Genomic DNA, 19,734 nt, shown 5'->3' with positions numbered 1-19,734 from the left:
AAAGATCAATAAACCCAGGAAGCTGGAGAGGGGACTGGAGGTCCGACCAGCCCAAGGAAGACCAGTTGGCAATTCAACCAAAGGGAGCAGCAGGCAATTCACTCATTAACAGGAAGGTGGGGAAAAAAAAACCTCTCAAAGTCTCCCCCCTTCAATTAGCAAGAACTTTGAGCCAAGTTGCACAAACGTCCTGCTTTTGAGCAGATTATTCTCCACCGGCTTTGATCTGCTAATTCTGAATTTGAAAAAAAAGAATACTTTGGCCGGGCTTATTGAAATTTATATTGCTTAAGACGCAGAGCCCATCAGTCTGGCAACTTCACACATTCAACAGTCCTGCAAAAGGAGCAGGGCAAGGAGACTGACGCCCTGGGCGACTCTGAAGAGGAACGAATGGGCAGCCTTTTAATTGCTGGTTGGAGAGGATTCTGCACCAGCCACGATGAAGGAAGGTGGAATAAAACTACTAAGAAGTGCAAGAAAACATCAGTAGAGAAGCACTCGACAGTCAGCGCAGAAGAGCCATGCTCGGTCGTCACCTTGTTGAATAACGGAGTCTAAATGGGAGTCCAACTCCCCATCCCAAATCTCTGCCCCACCACCCCTGATGCTGCCTTTTCCTGCTCCTCATTGCGCTCCATTTCTCCTGGCAATGGAAATGGCCCCCCTCTGCCCCCATCCAAGCCTCCGCTGGCGCCCAGATGGACGTGGAATGGAATGTCCCCATGAAGAAGAATCGGCCTCATCCCGGCCAGCTGCTGGGACCAGAGGGGACCCGACTCTGCACAAGGACATCATTGTTGACTTAAGGACTACGTCGAGGATGCCTATCGCGATGCCTTGAGCAGCCCATGTGTGGCTTTCCGGAATGCCAACAATGTTATCTTTCTTTCCATTTCCATAACGCTCCCATCCATGTGTCAAAGAGATGGCTTTGTGCATTGTGCGCCTTTAGAAAGCCGTTGAACAAGGGAGTAAGAGGCAGGTTTCTCGGGGAAAGTAGCAGAGGCACCCACTGCAAACTTAATCTAAGCCGTCCTCAGCTGGGACCCTCCAGGCTTGTGGGGTCTGCATGCCCATCCATCCCAGCCAAGGCAGCAGATCCAGTTATAACACAAAGAACGATTACTAGAATAATTTGGTAGTCAATTAAATAATTCAATTCGGGGGAATGGTATGACTTTGTTTCTACCTCCCTTTAAGGTCAGGACAAATTTGAACTTGAAGTGGAGAACTGTGCCGTGAGTATGCCTACCAAACTCTACCCTGGTCAATCCCTATGGGAGAGGCCATCCTGCAACTCAAGAAAGAGGACGCAAAATAAGGCAAAGCGTGGACTCTTTGGTGCTTTCTGGATTGCCGATGTTTCATTACCAAACTCGCTAACATCTTGAGTGCATCAGTCCCAGTCGGGTAATGAAACATCGGCCAGCAAACCACCAAGCTCTGAGAGCACCAAGGACGTCACAGTTCGACCTTGAGCTGCAGATGTTCTCTTCTGTTGAAAATAAGCTGAAATTAAATAAAAGCCCTCCTTAATATCAGCAAATAGGGAGCAATATGGATCTTGCCCCGTGTTCAACGGGAGCCCCACATTGTTCGCTTATAAGGTAGCCATCCAAGAGTGATGGAGCAATATGAATAGCTCTTTTCTTTGATGGAAGATGAACTGAACATTTCAGTTCCAAAAATGCCGATGGAGCAGGGCTTTGTTCCCCCTCGCACTCTCTTTGAACGTGCTCCCCGCTCTGCAACAACAGTTCCCTCCATAAAAGGCAATCTTGCTTAAGCAGCCTTGTCTTTGCTTTAAGAATAAGTTTAACAAGCTTCTGTAGGCCCATTGTGTATGTTAGCCGGTGACCCCAAACAGAGTCTCAGTCACAGAGCTGAGAGAGAAGATGGGAACAGAATGAAGCTTGCAAGAGGCTTCTGCAGCTTGGAGAGGCAATAAAATAGCCCCCTATTTACACCAACACCCCCCATTGTCACATAATGAATCTCTGCTTCTTGAGACAAGATGCTCTGAGACGATTGAAAACAAGTTGCTAAAAATGACAATTGCCCCAGAAGGAACACATCCGATGGTCAACCTACATTCAATGTCCAGTTGGACAGGAGAGGGCTGGATTTGGCCAATCTGGATGGAAACTCTCTATAAACTCATTTTAAGCTTCAAGAAAGAAAGACAGGCCATACAAACAGAAAACCAGGTCCAAATCCTCATAAATGTACGAAGAGACAGACGTGGATGAATCTGGATCTTGTCTTATTAAAAATTGGATCATATATTACACTCAAGCCAAACCTCAACTGCTTTGTTTCGGTGTAGCATTCTACAGGAACTCGGCAGTTAGAATCTGTCAATCATGGTTTAGTACAGAGGTTTTCAAACTTGGCAACTTTAATTCTGGGAGTTGAAGTCCACAAGTCTTAAAGTTGCCAAGTTGTTTTTTTTTGGAGGGGGGGGGGGCTGCTTTAGTATGGTCTACCACCTGAGGATGCACCACTGCAAAGTCATCAGAGAAGATGACAAGTGAAGAACAACCTCGTGAGGGGAAGCCAGAAGTGGAGATCTTCCACGTCCCCCTGAGGGGGTCTTCTTGATGACGGACCTTTCATCTCCCTGATTCTCGGGGTGGGGGTGGGGCTGAGGCTTCCTTGGCACAACCAGACTGTTCTCCTGGTCAGAGTGAATCCCTCTACCACAAGAGACAAGCGCTCAAGACTGCTGCCAATTTCTGCCTGGTGTTCATGGACAAACGGGTGGTGGCAAATAAGAACGGGGGTGGGGGTGTCGCCCCCCCCATCTTAAGCTGCTCCGAGGAAGTGCAGCTGCCTCCCACATGTCAGGCGCATGTAATCCATCCTCAACGGCCATCAGCTTCCCAGATTCCCCAGAGCACCAGAAGGCCTGTGAAGCTCAGCACCTGTTGAAGCTCAGCGAAAGTTGATTTCCCAAGGCTTGTGGCTTCTGTTTGCCTCACTGGCCAAAGAGGGGCCACATTCCCTCTCTGGGTTTCGATTTGGGATGGTCTTTCCCAGATGTGCTGCATCTGGAACGCCCTCATCCTGCCTGGTGGAGGAACTGCCATCCCTACCCTTGGCACTCAAGTTGGGCTCACTAGCCATGGTTTGGGCTAGCACAAAGCTTACGACTCACACCAGAGCCGAGAACTAGCAACCGCTGCTATGAATGTTGCCTGGGGATTGGCACACAACGGACCGAATGCCTGTGAACTTTCCCATCTGTGTCCCACATGGGTGAGTGTGAGAGAGGGATGAACTCTGGGTCTCGGCTGCCTGCCTGCCCCCCCCCCCCACTTGTCACAACCCCTGATCTTAATGTTCCAGACTGGCAGGGAGGCAGACAGAGAGAAGAGCCACTTAGATGGCAAAGTGGATTAGAACATCTTCCTTCTTATCTGCATGGAGAGAAATCTCATGGCTCCTCCAAGGGGGGGGGGATTTCTCTTTGCAGGCTCCATTGTGCGAGAAAGGAGGGAAAGGGGGGGTGGGTGTAAGGGAAGGTGGCTCTGTTTTCAGACTGAAGGAGCCTCTCTGGGTCTTTAAACAAGGCTGAGCAGGTGAGCTTCTTGGTACTTCTTTGAGCTGGGCTGCTGGCTTCCAGATGTTGCATTAGCCAGTTGGGCAACAACTCCAGTGCCAGTTTATGTGGAGTTTGCATTGGCCAGCGCAGGAATTCAACCATCCTGATGTTTTACGGCAGAGGTATTCAAATTTGGCCACTTTAAGACTTGTGGACTTCAACTCCAGCTATGCTGGCTGGATAATTCTGGGAGTTGAAGTCCACAAGTCTTAAAAGTGGCCCAATTTGGGGAGGTGGTAGTTTATGGTGTGTCCCCACAGGCTGTATGTTCTGTATCTCTCCAATGACAGCTGGTTCCCCAAACTATGGTTAAGAGGAGCCTCAATTTAGATAATTGGGAACTAAGTCACAGCCTCTACTGGTACCCCGTTTTCCCGAAAACAAGATCACCCTGGCTAATAAGCCCAATCGGGCTTCTGAGCGCTTGCACTAAAATAAACCCTCCCTGGATAATAAGCCCCTCCTGAAAATATTGCAACACAGCAGCATCCATGAGGTTGCCGCCGCCTCCTGCACCTCAAAATTAATAAGACCTCCCCAAAAATAAGGTCAAGCAGTTATTTCGGGGGGTCAAAAGAAAATAAGACCCCGCCTTTCTTTTTTTAAGTTTTTATTTTTAAGCAAACATAAACAAACCAAACTAACAACATAAAGCCATCTTCATTTACAAACAGTGTCGGTTGGTTACTAGGTTTCTGTGCATTCCCTTCCACACTCATCCCTTAACACTTCATATAAAGTCACCAATTATCCAATCAAGAACATTTATATACATTGTTATTATTATACCTCATTTATTTGACTATCACCCTTTTTCTTCATTTTCCACGAAATATATCAAATATTGGGATTATTCACACCATAGCAATTTAGTATTACCATCTCTAGTATTTCCAGTGGTAAGATATTTTTATATTATATTCTATATCATTCAATGGTTCTTATATTTAAGATATTCTCTAGAAACTTTCATTACCATATTTTTTTATCTAACCACGAATAAAATAAATCCCAAATCCTATAAAATTGTTTATCTTCTTGTTCTCTAACTTCAAATGTCAATTTACTCATTTCAGCACATCCCATTATTTTAAGGACCCTGTCTTATTTTGGGGGAAACACGTAACTAGTCTGCTCACCAGCTATTCTTGCTTCCTGGGTCTTCTTTCCTATTCAACTGAATTTGAAGGCGGGGTGGGGGGGAGAGAGAATGGCAGCTGATTTCCAAGGGGAATTTCTGTGGATGGGAAACCGGTTTGTTTCAGTTGCTGGGAAGGATCCTGATAAAGACTCTTTTAAAAAAAGGCCCACCCTTAAAGCAGACCCGGGAGAGGCCTTCTCCTCCTGCAGGGATGGAGAGGAGACGCCAGAGCAATCCCCCGGAGCGTGTGTGGCCTCCAAAGAAGATAAGTAAATCAGATTCAGGGCAAATATATCTGACCGTTTGGAGGATTTTTCGCTCTCTGCATTCAAACAATTTAAAACAGAGCCTGGAGCTGCTCCAGCTGCTTTCATGCAATCACCTCCAGATGTCCTGGACGGCACAGCATGGGCCAGACAGGCTGGGGATGCTGGGAAATGTAGTCTCAAACACTTAGAGGGCAGGAGGTAAAGAATGGTCATGTTAGATTAGTATAAACTGGGTTAAAGTTGGACTAACTGAGGAGAGCTAGCAAAGACTCTAGGAATCTGGACTCCAAAATCTGCTACCTCAAGACAGCATTTACAGCCCCCCTCCCCCCCCGAATTGAAATCAACCTTCTGGGGCCACGAAGCCTTTCTGAATCTGTCGGAATAAGTTGCAGAATTGCTTGTGGCTCAAAGTATCCCGAGAGAAGGGCTGGTTTAGGAGGCAGGCCGACTCAACGGGCAACTGGGTCTCGTGGGTGGCTGGATCTTCTTCACATTCTGAAAAACTGGGCTTTCCACCTGAAACAATGGCTTCCAAATCTAGGCAGGTGGGCAAAATAATTCTCTGGCCCCATCTGCAGAATTGGAGAAGGGAGGACAAGCAGGGCACTCAAGAGACCCCAGGCCAGCCTGGTGGCTGAAGGGCACATGAGTGGAGTCCTTCCCCCACGGAGACCATCATTGCCACCTGCGGGGACAAGGCGGCACTTCTGAAGCACAAGCCACCCACGCCCGGCTTCTTGCACGGATTCTGCCCTCGTGCCCAGCGGAACCAACCCAGGCTGCTGTGCCAAGCAGACCCAAAAGGAGAAAACGCTTGCCCACCCAGAGCAGTGGAGGTGCTTTGTCTTCTAATTACAACCCACCAGGCTATTCAGGAGCTAATTATTCTTACAAAAACACGACAACATGTGTATGAAAAGTGCAATTACGCAGGGACAAATCCTGCCGCTCTATGGGTTCCCAAGAGGCAAAGCCAAACCCCAGGGAGGCTCCAGCCTCCCTCGTCTCCTCCCCATAATTAAGAGGCCACAATTTCCCCAGCACCCACCAAATTACAAGTGGGAGGAGGCTGGTGCTTGATTGCAGATTGCAACTTGGGGGTTCCCTGGCAGTCCGCAGGGGGGAGGAGAAGAAGAGGGGGGGCACAGGAGGGCGGGATGGAGTTGGTAGGGATTAAGACCCCCCCCTGGAAAAACAAAAGCCGTTTGCTTATCAAGCAGTTTAAAGGAGAAATATTTATCCACACAGGCCACGGCGGCCTTCCCCAGCAGCAGCTCAAGGTCAATGCGGTGACGAGGAGAGGGCAGCTTCTCCAGACAACCCCCCACCCTCAAAAAAGTAATTCTCAAAGCTAAAGGGCGTTTTGGGAAGTGCCTGGAGGTCACCCCAATTCAGGGATCAGCAAAAAGGGGGGGGAACATGAGGATTCCATCAGCAATTCCTCCCCCCCTCAAAGATTTGATCTAGACAGGAATGTCATCTGGCTTTGCTGAAGGGTTTTCCCTTTTTTCAATCTATTTTCTCCCCAAGATTTGGTCAAACAAGTGGAAGGGGGCAACTGCGGTGGTGGGAGCTAAGCACACCACACCCTGCAGATCTCCCTCCCCTGCTGGGACGTCCAGGATGGATGAAAACCAAGGATCCCACTTTCAAAGGAAGCTATTTGTCCTCAGGTGAACTGCGTTGTTGGGTTCCATCTTCCCTACCGGAGACCAAAATAATTTCTAGGCCAAAAAAAGGCAGACTGGAGGGCTCTCCCCCCCCCCCCCGACTGACACACAAGGAGGGGAAGCCAAAGCACCACAAATGGATTGTGGAACCCATGCCAGGAGGCCCCTGCCTAAAAGGAACCAGACGCAACCAGATATGGAGGAAAGGCTGTGCTGAGACTTAGTGGCCCAAGAAATCAACCATTAACCCAAGCTACCTTCCCTGCATATGTGCTGGACTACAAGCCCCAGCAACCTGCAGCCGAGATGATGGGCACGGAGTCCAAGACATCCAAACTCTGAAAGATCGCCGAGAGCCTAATAAGGGGATCGGGGCCCTTGGTCATTTATAACTGGTGTGAAAATAGCTGTGATATGTAGGCCGACAACTGGCAGCGAAGAATGAGATAAAAATACATCCGCAAGGCCCCCTTTGAGCTGCCAAAGTTCCTGGTCAGGAGAGGCGCCTCCTCCATTAAAAGCTCCAGGTTGCAACACAGCCCCCTTCCCACTGCCCAGCTGCGTCCGGCTGGATAGGGCAGCTCGGGGCCCCAATCCTGGTGCCCTCCCTGAAACGCCAACACACCCCATTAGGAGAGGAGGGATGGGCGAAACGAACCACCGAGTGACTTCGCACAGGGGGTCAAAGAGGAAACCCTGGGCTGTTTGGGTCACATGCCTGTCCATCTGCGGAAATGTCCAACTGTATTTCAGCTCAAAGCCATAAATATTCCTGCAGGAAGACCAGCCCTGCCCTCCCCCCTCCCAGCCCAAGAAGGATGCTCGTGCTTGATTCACCATGCCAACCAACCAGCCTTCGGTTCATCCACTTCCCCGCACTCAGATGCATATTCATGCACTGGCTCAAAGCCTCCACTTAATTATCAGGCATTATTTGATTAGGAGAGAAACTGTCTTCTTGTGCAAGACAAATGAAAGGCAGCCTCCGGGGCTTCAGGTATGAGCTCAGCTGCTTTGGGCTGCCAGGCAGTGGGCAACCTGCACCCAACACGATACAGTCCTTACCGAAGGCATCTACAGGCACGGGCAGCACCACTCAGGAGAGAAGGATGTGCACGCATCGGATTCACCAGCCCATCGGCCACACTTCACAGCAGAAAAGCGCTGGGCTTGCATTTGAAAATCACATGGAAAATATTTGGGACATCATGTGCACCAGCCCAAGCGTGTCTCCCACAGAAAAATGGGCTGAGAATTTTGGAACCTCTTCCACATATTAATTTCTCTCTCTTTGGGGACAAAGAGTCCAGATCCAGCCATGAGGATCTGCCCGAGACCTTGGGGAGCCGCTATCGGAGGCAAAGCCTGCCCACTAAACCATCACGTGGCTTGGGGCATGAGGCCCTGGGCAAATCCAAGTCTAAGCAAGGCATCATCATGGCTTATCAGGCTGTGAGGACCAAGCCAATTAAGTCAAGACACAGTTAACAAGATGTGAACCGATGTTCCCCAGGAACGATTAAATGAAAATCCAGGATGCAGAAAGTGACTGGCAGCTGCCAAGTCTTGCAGAGTTTCCCCCCCTCCCCAACCCTCACCACAAAAGTCACATCTTCACAGACACCACCAAGAGCCCCAGCAAGGTAGGCAAGGAAAACCCACCAGGGGGGGGGCTTGGATGCCTCTGCAGAGGCCAAGGAGACACTCCAGGTGGATCCTCTGGGGCGCAGGAGGGCAGATGGGGAGGCTGAGCTATCAAGAACCACCTGACCCCTTGGGGGGACTGAGTCGGACCTGCCTTTGGGGGGGGGAGGAAAATGTCTTCAAGAGTACCTGCTCCATCCTCAACAGAGATTCAACTTGCATTAAGCACCCAATTAACATCCTCACATCAACTCAAAACAACCCCTTTAATCTAGCAATCTCCCTCTTTTGAACCTGAAGAATTCAAAACATGCAGAGGAAGAGCAGACGTCCGGTTGCTTTGGCTGATCCTCCTGGTGCCAAGACCGTTCGCTCTCTTTGACCGGAATAACGAAGCCAGACACGTGGCCGAGCGCCTGAAGGGCTGATCGAGGCAAACAAAACGGCTTCCTCCACCCAAGGCTAACCCGGATCGGAGCGCCCACACGGGCCCATCGGCTGCAGAACAGCTGCTACCTGCCAACCACTCGGCCGGCATCGGGCACAGCCCCAGGTTTCCCCCAGAGGAATGGCAGAAGATGTGCCCAGTGCTTTGCCACTCGAGGACTCTTCCTAATACGAGTTCAACCCTGTGAACTTTTAAATAAGGCGTCCATCAAAGGTCCCCAATCGCACCAAGAGGACGGACAAGACACCCAAGGGCAGTGCGGGGGAGGGTCTCTCCAGCCCCCTCCCCCAAAGGTGGCTAGCTCTTCCTGGTACAGCCTCTCTCATTGGGGCACCCACCATTCCTCCCAGCACGTCCACAAAGAGCAAGCCATGGGGGGGGGGTGTCTTTGCATTATTTGCCCCCAGGAACACGGAAATCAGGAGAACCCCCCCCCCCCTCCTCTGCATTGCAACCCCTCACAATGGAGCATTCTGTCTGGTAAATCAGCGTTTGGCCACTTTAAGCCGCGTGGACTTCCATTCCCAGAATCCCACAGTCCGCTTGGGGCCCTCTGGGAGTCCAAGACCCCCATCTGTGGCTGAGGGGGGGGGGTGAAGAAGTGCAACTGCCCAGGGGGAAGGCGCCACCCCCCCAGGCTCCCCGGTGGGGCGGGCGACGGGCAGGTTGCCCCCTGAGGCCGCCCCGAGCCCCCCCCAACACAGCCCCCCCCAACAGGCTGGTTTCAAGCGCTCCCGGCCTTTCCCTCCGGGGGACTCAGGGCTCCTCCGGGCTCCCACGCGGGAGGCATTGGGGGGGGGGCTCCAGTCCTGGTCCCCAGCGGGGCGGAGGAGGGGCGGCCAGCCGGAAGGGGCCCCCTCGGGGCGGCTGAATCCTCCGCGCCCACCGGCAGCCTCCCGGAGAGCGAACGGCGTGGCCCCCTCAGAAACACCCGCTCCGCGCCCGCCGCCCTCGCCCGCCCGGCCAGCCGCGTGGATGCCGGCGGTGCCCGAGGCAGGTGTCGCCCAACGCGCTGCAGCCTCAGCAGCCCCGCCGCCGCCCGCCTCGCCCCCGCCGGCCCGCCAGCGCAGCCCCGCCGCCCGCCGCAGCCTTACCGGCTAGCAGGGCCAAGCGGGCGAGAGCCTTTCCGCGCCGCCGCCGCCTCCGCCGCCTCCAGCGCCACTGGGAGCCGGCGCACGGCGGCGGGCGGGCTTTGGGCAGGAGGCGGCGGCGACCCCCGGCCCAGGGAGGGCAGGAAGCGCGTCATCAGCCCGGGACCAACCGGCCGGCCAGCTGGCCTCCCCCCCCGGCGACCCCCGCCCCCCCTGCCTCCCCGCCCGCCCCCCCCTCTGCCTCCGCTGCCGCCCAGGGGCTCCTGCCCGGTCCCTGGGGAGGGCGACGCGGGAAGCAGGGTGCGGGGCGATGGAGGCCCTTCTCCTTACCGGGCGGCGGCGGGCACGGCTTCCCGGCATCGGCGGCTCCCTGCGAAGCCTTCCCCGCGTCCGGCGGCCAGGCGGGAGCTGCGGCGAGGCGAGGCGAGGCGGCCGCCCAGGGCGTCCGCGCACAGAACCGGCGTTGCGCGGCAGGCTCAGCTGGAAGCAATTTGAGGGTCGAGGGGGGGGGGCGACTTGCCTTCCCGAGTGTCAAGGCGCTAGTCCGCTCTCACCGAGGCGGGGGGGAGGAGGCGCAGAGCGGAACTAGTGGCGAGCAGGAGAGCCTGAGCGATGCGGCTCCATCTCGGGCAGGGCGCGTGGGAGCGCAGCCCCGGGGAGCCCGCGGACGTGGGAATAAGACCTCGCTCGCCCTTTCAGAGGCGCAAAAAGCCTCCGCTCTCCTACACAGCCCCGGAGTAAGTCCGTCTCTGGGAAAGGCCTGTGGACATATTAAGCCGAGGCTCTTCTACGTCTGGAACCGCAGACCTTCTACTCTGTGCCGGGTGCTGGGTGAGAAAGCTGGCATTCCCTCCGCCCGAAGCCTTTTCTCCAGGGAGAGGGTTGGAAAATAAGACCAGGCTGCCCCCTGCTGGCAGGTAAAGGAAGAGGAGCCGGGTCCTGGTCAGGGAAGAAGGAGCGCGCAGGTTCCTCCCTCTCTGCTCAGCCCACCTGAAGGAGGACCCTGGAAGGAGGGAGCAGGCTGGAGCAGAGGCACCTGGGGGCTGGAACCGTGGCTGAAGCCCCTGCTCTCGTCAGGACCACCCGGGATTCTCCTGGAGGCCTGTTGGTTTTATTCACACATCAGCTTCATTGACTTCAACTCCCAGAATTTTTGCCCAGCTTGGTAAACTCTGGTTTATGGTAAGAAATCAGCACTAACTGGTAGCTTCTTTTCTTAAGTGGCAGTTTAGAAAAAATGGATGCCTTTTGATGCATTTAATTAGTTGGAAGAGTTGCTACCAGACTGGCCTCCTTCACCTGGGGTCCTGGAGAGCGCCAGCAGAGAGGAAAGTGATGGATAGGGTACAGATATGGTGTATGGAGAGCAGAAGAGCCAATAATCGTTTTTGGGGGTTGATGGTAAGACAAATTGATGGTAAACATTTAACAATATAAAATAATGTTGGTTATGTAACAGTATGCATGTGGTTTATATGTTATGAAAATGGAAAAATAATAAACCTTTTAAAAAAGAGAGCCAGTGTTTCAGCTACGGAGCCTGTCCAGCCATCCTGCAAGGGCCAATGACCTCCACAGCCCTTTCGGTTATGGGGCTCTGACTCCCCTAAACACCCAGGTGTTAAATACATTAGAAAAGGTCCTATGTGACTTTTGTGATTTTATAGACGTCCTACTGTTTTCTTGCTTTTTAAAAATCTTTATTAAAAAAAAACAGTTATACAAAACAAAACGATCCTTGCAAAGAAAGAAAGTTGCGATGGAATTGCCAGCCAGCATCGCACAAACCTTCCATGCAGGAAGGGCAGTTGGGGAAGCAGAGAGAGAACCATCTGGGCTTTTGAAGGGCATCCAGTGGTCAGAAAAGACCTTTGTTATCTTTACCTGTTTTAAGGCCAGGGGCACAGCTGCCACCTAGAAACCTTTGCAAATCAGACAGCAAAACAATGGGAGGTGGGGTGGGCCCTGGAGGAGACAGAATGTTTACTCACAAAGCACTTTTACACCCTTAAAGGCCTTTGCCTGTCTGGTCATAAACCTCCCCGGCCCTTCTAGTGAGTCAGAAAGGGCCCATTCTTGGTGCTGGAAAACTTACGTCCAATGTAATTGGGTAATATATCCACCCATGATACTAGATCAACGGCAGAAAATCCAAGCAAACTTTCCCGGTGTTGCACAGGATCCAGAATAGATATTCAGATCCGAACAATCTGGAGTAGGAATGTTCAACCTTGCCCACTTTAAGACCTGTGGACTTCAACTCCCAGAATCCCCCAGCCAGCCACGGAGATCTTGGCAGGGCCGGGCAACTATGGCCCTTTGAGGCTCTTGGACTTCAATTCTCGGACCCTCCGAGCCAGCATGGAGTTGAAACCCAGAGGTCGCAAAGGTTGCCCACCCCGATCCCGTGGCATTTGAACTGATTTCAGAGAAAACACTGCAGATCAGTGCCAGCGTGGGCATACCTCTTTGTGGTGCCAACATCTGTAGGGTGGCCTTTTGTCCTGCAGTTTTATTTGAATTCTCTGCAGCTCCTGCTTGAGATTCACACCATTGTGTGCCTTTGAAGTTTTGGCAAGACAAATGGTGGCCGTGGCTGCCCTGGGCTGGACACAGACACACACACATACACACACACTCTCTCTCTCTGAATGCCGAGATCCTGCGGAGGAGCTGTGAAGGAGAGTCTCGCAGTCCCCAAAGTGCATTTCCTGTCTGGGAGAGCTGCCAAAAACTAATTGGTTTCCCCAGCAAAGCCCATTATGATTAGTCTTGTTGTACTGCTAACTTTAATAAAGTTGGAACATCTGCTTCCAAGATGGCCAAGGAGGCCCCAGCGTTGCACACTCTTTGCACAAACCTTGCACATTCCGGTTGATCCCATCGTTATGTGCAGGAGGGGAAAAGATTCCGTTTACACAGACTGACATACTTTATTTATTATTCAGGGAAAACAAATTAAATTCTCTTTCTAAAGGCCAGGAAGGATGCCATTCTCGGAACCTTTCTTATTGCAATACCAACTTTATTTACTGAGGGGGCAAAATGGCTTGTGGTTTTTCTGGAGAAGGCCTGAACCTTAGGCCTGGAGCCTCGGGGGTCTCTTCGAAAGACCCCACCCTCGGCTTTAGCTCCTCCAAGGCGATGGGGAAATATTCCTGATAGCCCAGCAGTGCAAGCTCATGTGTTTTATGCTTTCTCCCCACTCACTCCAAGCTCCTTGCTGATTTCCTCCCTTCCCTCTTAGATACTTTTGCATATTCCATGCAGAATGTTTTTAGCAGGCATCTGAAAATCTGAGCCACAAAGAGCTTCTTCTGACACTCAGAAGAAGTGGTTAGACATGGCACCCCACCCCTTGCGCAACTGGCGTCTTCTCTCCATAGAGATACTTGGAGACTGCCGTGCTAAAAAGAAGCTGCTTCCCATCTCTCTGCCCAGCTCCACCGCACGGCAGAGCCAGGCTGTACTCCACAAGGCTCCTGCCTCAACTGGTGTGCAGCTCACAGCTGTCAACTCCAACTTCAGCCCCTTGGCTTTGAATTCTATGGGAATTCTTATTTCTGCCTCTCGGTATGTACCGGCCACAGGACCAAAGGAAGGAAGAGGATGTCTCTCTCAGAAATAATGCAGTGGACAACAAGGTTCAGCAAGAGACTTTTAGTGGCTTCCTCACTGGTCATGCCTGGGATTGAGTCCCGCCACTCTCTGTTGGTCATCCTCTTTTCCACTTTCCTTCTCTTTCCCCAGCAATATAGACTTCTCAAAGAAGCCAGAACTCTACACTGACTGACCCCATGTTGTCAGGCTGATGCTCTTGGTGACCGCAGAGATAAATGTTCTCCAGGAGGGTCTGTCCCCAACATGGTCTTCAGGTCTCCCAACAGGGTACCCCTTGTCACTTGTTCCTGTTCAGCCTCTTCTCCTCCTTCCTTCTGGCTTGAGCCGGGTCCTCCGTGCCTCGAGAGAGAATTTTGGGTTGCTTTGCTCAATGATCAGTTTATTGGTTTGCTTGGCTGTCCACAGCATTCCCAGGAGTCTTCTCCAACACCAAAGCTCTCCTCCTCCTCCTCCTCCTCCTCCCTGGACTTCTTATTTTTAGTTCCTTTTCTTTTATTCTTGTTCTTCAATTGAGCCCTCTTTTACTCTCTTCTCTTCCATTTCCTGGTCCGAGTGCTCCATCTACATTTCTAGCTTATCTTTGCCTTCCAAAGTTTCACACACACTTTTTAACATCTCAAATAGTTCATTACACATCCATGATACCAATTTGACAAATTAACATTTTTTTCATCATAGTTCTGTTTCCATCTCCAACCCAATTTATTCTCTTTCAATTTTTTCATCTTAAACTTCTTAGTATCTAAACAATATCACCAATTACCCTGTAAGCTTAAACCAGATTATCCTTTCCTCTTTCATCTATTAACCTCTTTTGCTATAAACCACATACATCCTCAATTTCAGTTTTTACACAGAAAACATTTAGCTTAACAATTCTGTTCTTTCCCCCTATTTCCCTCTTAAACTTAGTTTCTTCTTAATATATAAACAATATCATTGGTCTCCCTTTCAAGACTGAACTCCCTGAACTTCTTTATATCACACCGAGATGGTTCCTCCTTTTGTGCTCTCACCACTTCCTGCAAGGAACGCAGGGCCACCACCCAGACTCAGCCCTACCACGAGATTAAGAGATGCCTTGCTCCCCTGGCTGTTGAAGACATTAAAACCATGACGCTCCTTGGATGGGATTCCAGAGTGGAAATTCACCCGTATCTAGAACTGAAAGGGATGATGAATCAATTTTATAGGTCTGCAACTTTCGGTCCAATGCTGTGAATGAATACAGCTGGAACCTGGCCATTCCCAATTACAAAATTCTTGAGGCATGAAGACGGGGCTGCTGATTCCAATTTGGTACCTTTCCAAGCTCTGTTTGGATGGGATTCCTGTGGGTCAAGGATCCTAGATCCAGCCCTGGCCTCTCAAGCAGGAAATGGTTTCCCTCCCCAAATTCCCAGGCAGGTATCCTCAGACCCCCCAAATCACCAGGCTCCGGAGATTGAAAATACTCGGCTGAGGAGAGAGCAAAAACGTGAAAGAGGGGAAGACTTGAACAGAGGCAGCCGGTGTTCCTCTGCTTCTGCAATCCCAGTGGGGAGTTCTGGGGCTCCTCTATCTTGGCAGTTTTAAGATGGGGAGGGGGCTTTTGTGACCCCTGGAGGTGGTGCTGCTGCCCACTCAGAGCACCTGCCTTCTTTATGCGGAGCAGGCAATGAGCTCCAGTGGCCTTTCCCAGCCTAATGGGCCACGTGGCTTCAAGACGTCCCCCACTTGTCGGTTCCTCAGCTGGGGGCAAAGCTGCACCTGGAATTTCTGTAAGCGGAGTTTTGCATTTGTGACAATGTGCAGGAGTTTCGTTCTTAGAAGGACTCTTACAAAGGCCAGGTAATTCACAGTGTTGTGGCTGCGCTTGCTTGACAGGATGCCCAAGGGAGACACAATGCATTCAATTCTTTTCATTTTCTCTGCCTGCACCCTGTTATGCCGAGATGCGTTTGTGGTTCCTCTGACTCTCAGCTGAAGGTGTCTGCGGACTTTGGGTGCAGCAAGTGGCATTTTTCTACAGCTGCCAGCAGGTGGCGCTGTTGACCCAAGCAAAGATCTGCCCCATCCTTGCCTGCCTGCTGTCTCTGCCACAAAGGAGGAAAAAAAGAGGGCACCATTTCCTGCTTCTTGGGCTTTTCCAAGGAATCTCCTCTCTTGCTAAGATGCCTCTCCTTGCCAACCATCTCGGCCCTCTTCCAGCTCGGGAGCTGGAAATAAAAGCAGCCCATCGGACAGAGCTGGAAGAGAGGAACGGAGCCTGCCTGGGGTCTTCCTCCTGAGCCCACCTGCCTCTGCTGCCAGCCATCACTATTGGGAGTAGCAGAGGCTCCTCGGGAAGGACCTTGTGGCTGTCCCAGGCAGCGGAGCCCTTGCCCAGGTAATGGGGCTGCTGACGAAAAAATGGCAACGTCTCCCCTAAGAAAGGAGGGTGTTGCAGCCCACCCAACGGGGGTCTTTTTAAAGAGCGGAGTGATCCATCCTCAGCCTCTGCTTCATCATCCCCGCTGAAAAAGCCCCTCACCTCCCAAGGCAGCCTCTCCCCTTGCCCTTTATGCCCACTGCTGTCCTTTGGGAGGGTCTCTGAACGCCCCCTTTGCCTTTTTGTGCCCCCTTCTCTTCTTCAGGCTAAGCAGTCTTGCCAACTCCCCTCCCCCACAAGGCCCTCCTTCCCTCCCGGAGTCTCTCTGGACAGGCTCCGGTTTCCCTCGGGCCTCCCTAGCTGTGCCGTCCAGGACAGGGCGCCCCCCCACCCCCGAGGTCATTGGCCACTGTCAGATCCCAAGACCTTCTTTTCAGCCTCTCTGCTCGGACTTCCCGCCGGGTCCCGTCCAGGGAGAAAGGAAAGGCGGCTCCGGGGCTCTCCTCCAGCCCTTCGCCCCGCAAGGTGAGGACGGGCGAAGGAGGGCGCCCCCCAAAGAGGATTCCTCGCACCAGGCCAGCATCCGGGAGCGCCCCGACTTCACCCGCCGCTTGGTCGGAGGACGCGCAGCGCCAGCGGACCGCCGCCCGGAGAAGGACTCACCGCCGCGGAAGCGCTCCGGCCCCGGCCTCCCTCGCGCCGCCCCGCCGCCGCGCGCGCCCCCGGGAGACGCCCCCGCTCCGTCCCAGCGCCGCGATTGGGCTGCGGCTGGCGGGCCGGGCATAAAAGGTGGAGCCCGCGACGGAGGCGGCCACTGCAGAGCCGCCGGCAGCCCCGAGGAAACCGCTCCAGCGCCTGTGAGAGCGAGCCGGGTAGCTGCGCCCCTGCGGACTGTGGAGGGAAGCCGGGGAAGAGGCGCTCGGAAGCGCTTCCCGGCAGCCTTAACTCCGCCGCCTCCGCGCAGGCAGCAGCAGCGTTTCCCGGCGCCGATGTGGTTCCTGGAGAAGATGCGGGCGTCCCCCGGAGAAGCCGGTCTGCTGGGCCCCTGGTTCCTGGCGCTGCCCTCCGAGAAGGGCCAGGCGGCCGCCCTCGCCTTCCCTAACATCCTGACCCCGGACCGCATCCCGGAGTTCTGCATCCCTCCACGGCTGAGCAGCCCTCCGCCGGCCAAGAGCCCCGGCCCTGCCTTCCAGCCCCGCCACAGCCTGACGGAGCCGGGCCTGCAGGAAGCGGCCTCCCCCGGCCCCTTCCCGCCCCACCTCATCCAGGTGGAGAGCGTGGAGGAGCTCCAGGAGTCGGAGCAGGGCGGCACCAACTCGGACCCCCAGTCGCAGGCGGCCCTCTCTCTGCCCCACGTGCCCAGGACCCAGACCTCCTACGGCTTCTGCGTGCTGCTGGAGAGCCCCCACACCCGCAGGAAAGAGTCCATCTTCCACAGCGAGGGCTCCGGCAACTCCCTGGCCTTGCCCCGCTCTCGCTCCAGCAGCTACGGTGGCAGGGAGCCGGCCTCCAGCCCGGTTGCCATCCGCCGGCACCTCTTCAGCAGGCAAGGCGCCTGGGACAGCGACACGGCCTCCTCCAGCGAGTCCTCGCCCTTTGGCTCACCCCTGCTGGGCAGGTCTCCCACCCGGCCCAGCTGCCTTCTAAAAGCCCGGAGCCAGGAGCGGCTGCTGGGCAAACCCTGGAGCGCCCGCAGGCTGTCCGGCCCCACGCGGGCCGGCTCCCTGTCTTTGGACGAGGGCAGCTCCACAGACAGCAGCCCTGGGTCTCCCCGTCGCTCTTCGGAGAGCCCCCTGCCCCCGCCGGCCTCCGGACTCCTACCGCTGCCTGCCTTCCCCCTGGACTACCCCTGCGGGCCGGAGCGGCTGGGCAGGGAAACCACCGTGGTGATGGACAAGGGGGGGCTGCTGCGCCTCTCCTGCGAGCACTGCGCCGCCAACCAGCGCCTGCGCATCCGTCTGATCAGCGTGGAGGGTCTCTACCGGGAGGCCCCCCTGGAGCCCAAGGGCATCAACTGCTGCATCAGCTTCTCGCTCCTGCCGGGGAAGCTCCAGAAGCAGCGCAGCACCGTCATCAAGAGGAGTCGCAACCCCATCTTCAACGAGGACTTCTTCTTCCTGGGCGTCTCCGAGGAGCACCTGGGCCGGCTCTCCGTCCGCATGAAGGCCCTGAACAAAGGGGGCAACATGAAGAGGGACCTGGTTCTGGGGGAGAGCGAAGTGCCCCTGATGCAGATTTTAGCCACCTGAGAAACTCACGGACAAACACCCCCACCACCCCCAGATCTATTTATTTATTTATTCTCTGTGGGGTTTTTTTTTTTTTAATAAAGTGGAATTTTATTTAAATACGCACACCTGATGTCTCTGGTTCCTAAATCACAGAGGAGAATCCTTTGGGATCCCAGGCCTGAGTTCAACTCTAACCGGGCTGCTTTGGCTGATTCCAGAGTTGCCCACCCAGGACTGGCGAAGAGTCCCCAAAATGAGAAAACGTAAAATCATCTACCTCATTCTAAAGTGGGAGGTTTTGGCGCATCTGCGTAAGGTGGGGAAGTTGCCCCTTCAGGCCTGTGGGTGGAGCAGAAGGGAAGACCTCGGGGGTGGTTCCCCAGGCTTCCTCCCATCTCAGCTGGGTCTCTGAATGGCCTCATCCTGCGAGCAGGAGGAGGCCTTGTTTCCTTCCTCGATGGCCTCAAGGAGGAGCAGAGGAAGTAATCCATCAGCCCGGAGACTGCCGTCTTACTGAGGGCGAGGCGGAGGCATAAATCTGTCTTCTGAATAGCCTCATTTTCCGGAGCTCCCTGGGGACCCAACTGTGCTTCTGCCCTTCTCAGCAAAGGAAACCGCTCTTCCTGAAATGCTCTCAAAAAAGGTGGAGGGGCTTCTCCCAACCCCAGAGCAGCTCACTCTCCCCTTGATGAGGTAGCCAACAATCCCAGGGAAACTCCTTGGACCCAGGCTCCTCCTGGGCACTCTCTCCTGGAAAGCCCCAGAGCGCCCCCCCCCCAAATGAAGAGGCCTGAGGCCTTCCAGAGCCCCCCCCCCCAAGATCTTCTCCCTAGAGACAAAAGTCTGGAAGGCAAGCATGGAAGCCGCAGCAATTCCCCCGGCTGCCTGCTTGACTCCCAGAGAAGGTACCTTGGGCTGGGCAAAGCTGGGTAAACGGATGGAATTCACCTGGTGGAGAGTCCCCCCCCTCCTCTCCCCCACCTTGGAGAAAGGAACAGGTGCTCAATGGCCCAAGGCAACTGCTTTGTGGGGAGCAACAGAGCTCTGAAAGCCCCCCAGAAAGAGCTGTTAAGGTGCTGAGGTCTGTAGGTGGAGATCAATTGAGGGGCCTGCCTCCATCTCCTTGGCCACACGCAGCTGCCCGAGAGGGCTCCTTCCCAGCTTCCTGGCCGTCTCCTTCCTTGGGCCAGCATGGTGCCAGTGGTCCTGGGCAGGCCCTGGGTCTCTCTGAGAACATTAGCCCTGCGGTGTGGATTCCATCCATGCAGCTCTTCATAGCTCGTGGGAGGGGGCGCATCCAGGGGGAGCTATGTGGGGATCAGAAAAGGTAGGACTGGCCGAATAACTCGGGGGGGGGGGTGTTGTTGTGTTGATAAACAGCAGCCAGGTGTGCAAGTGAGGGGATCCAAAGTTGAGGCTGGAAAATGGAAGGCCTGGCAGCTTCCAAGAGGGCAGGAGTGGCATGGGGGGGCCAGCCCTGAGGTGTCAATCGGGAATGGGTTGCTCAGGGAGGGGACAGGCTTTGGGCTGATCCAGCTGTTTGACTCCATGGAGCTCTAAACTGCCCAGCATGAACCTCAGAGGATCTTGAAGGAAAGGGTGCGAAGGTCTGGGACCTTTCCTAGAAAAAGCTCTGGAAAAGGGCAGCTTGACAAACAA

The 19,734-nt window shown here is 54.0% G+C and overlaps 1 protein-coding gene across 1 annotated transcript; it reads left to right on the top strand.

The window, feature by feature from the left end:
* The first annotated feature begins 16,694 nt into the window (after positions 1–16,694).
* On the top strand, positions 16,695–18,237 carry LOC309398359 (C2 calcium-dependent domain-containing protein 4C-like). Its single transcript, XM_081965180.1, has one exon. The coding sequence runs from the start codon at positions 16,834–16,836 to the stop codon at positions 18,091–18,093; it is 1,260 nt and encodes a 419-aa protein (XP_081821306.1). The 5' UTR covers positions 16,695–16,833; the 3' UTR covers positions 18,094–18,237.
* Positions 18,238–19,734: the final 1,497 nt, after the last annotated feature.

Source organism: Natrix helvetica (assembly GCF_964273705.1).
Source record: "Natrix helvetica genome assembly, chromosome: 12".
In the NCBI taxonomy this organism is placed as follows: Eukaryota; Metazoa; Chordata; class Lepidosauria; order Squamata; family Natricidae; genus Natrix; species Natrix helvetica.
Note: the sequence above shows the minus strand (reverse complement) of the source record. Positions and strands in the feature narration are given on the sequence as shown.

Coding starts and splice junctions, on each gene's coding strand:
- LOC309398359 (XM_081965180.1), top strand. CDS start 16,834: ATGTGGTTCCTGGAGAAGATGCGGGCGTCCCCCGGAGAAGCCGGTCTG.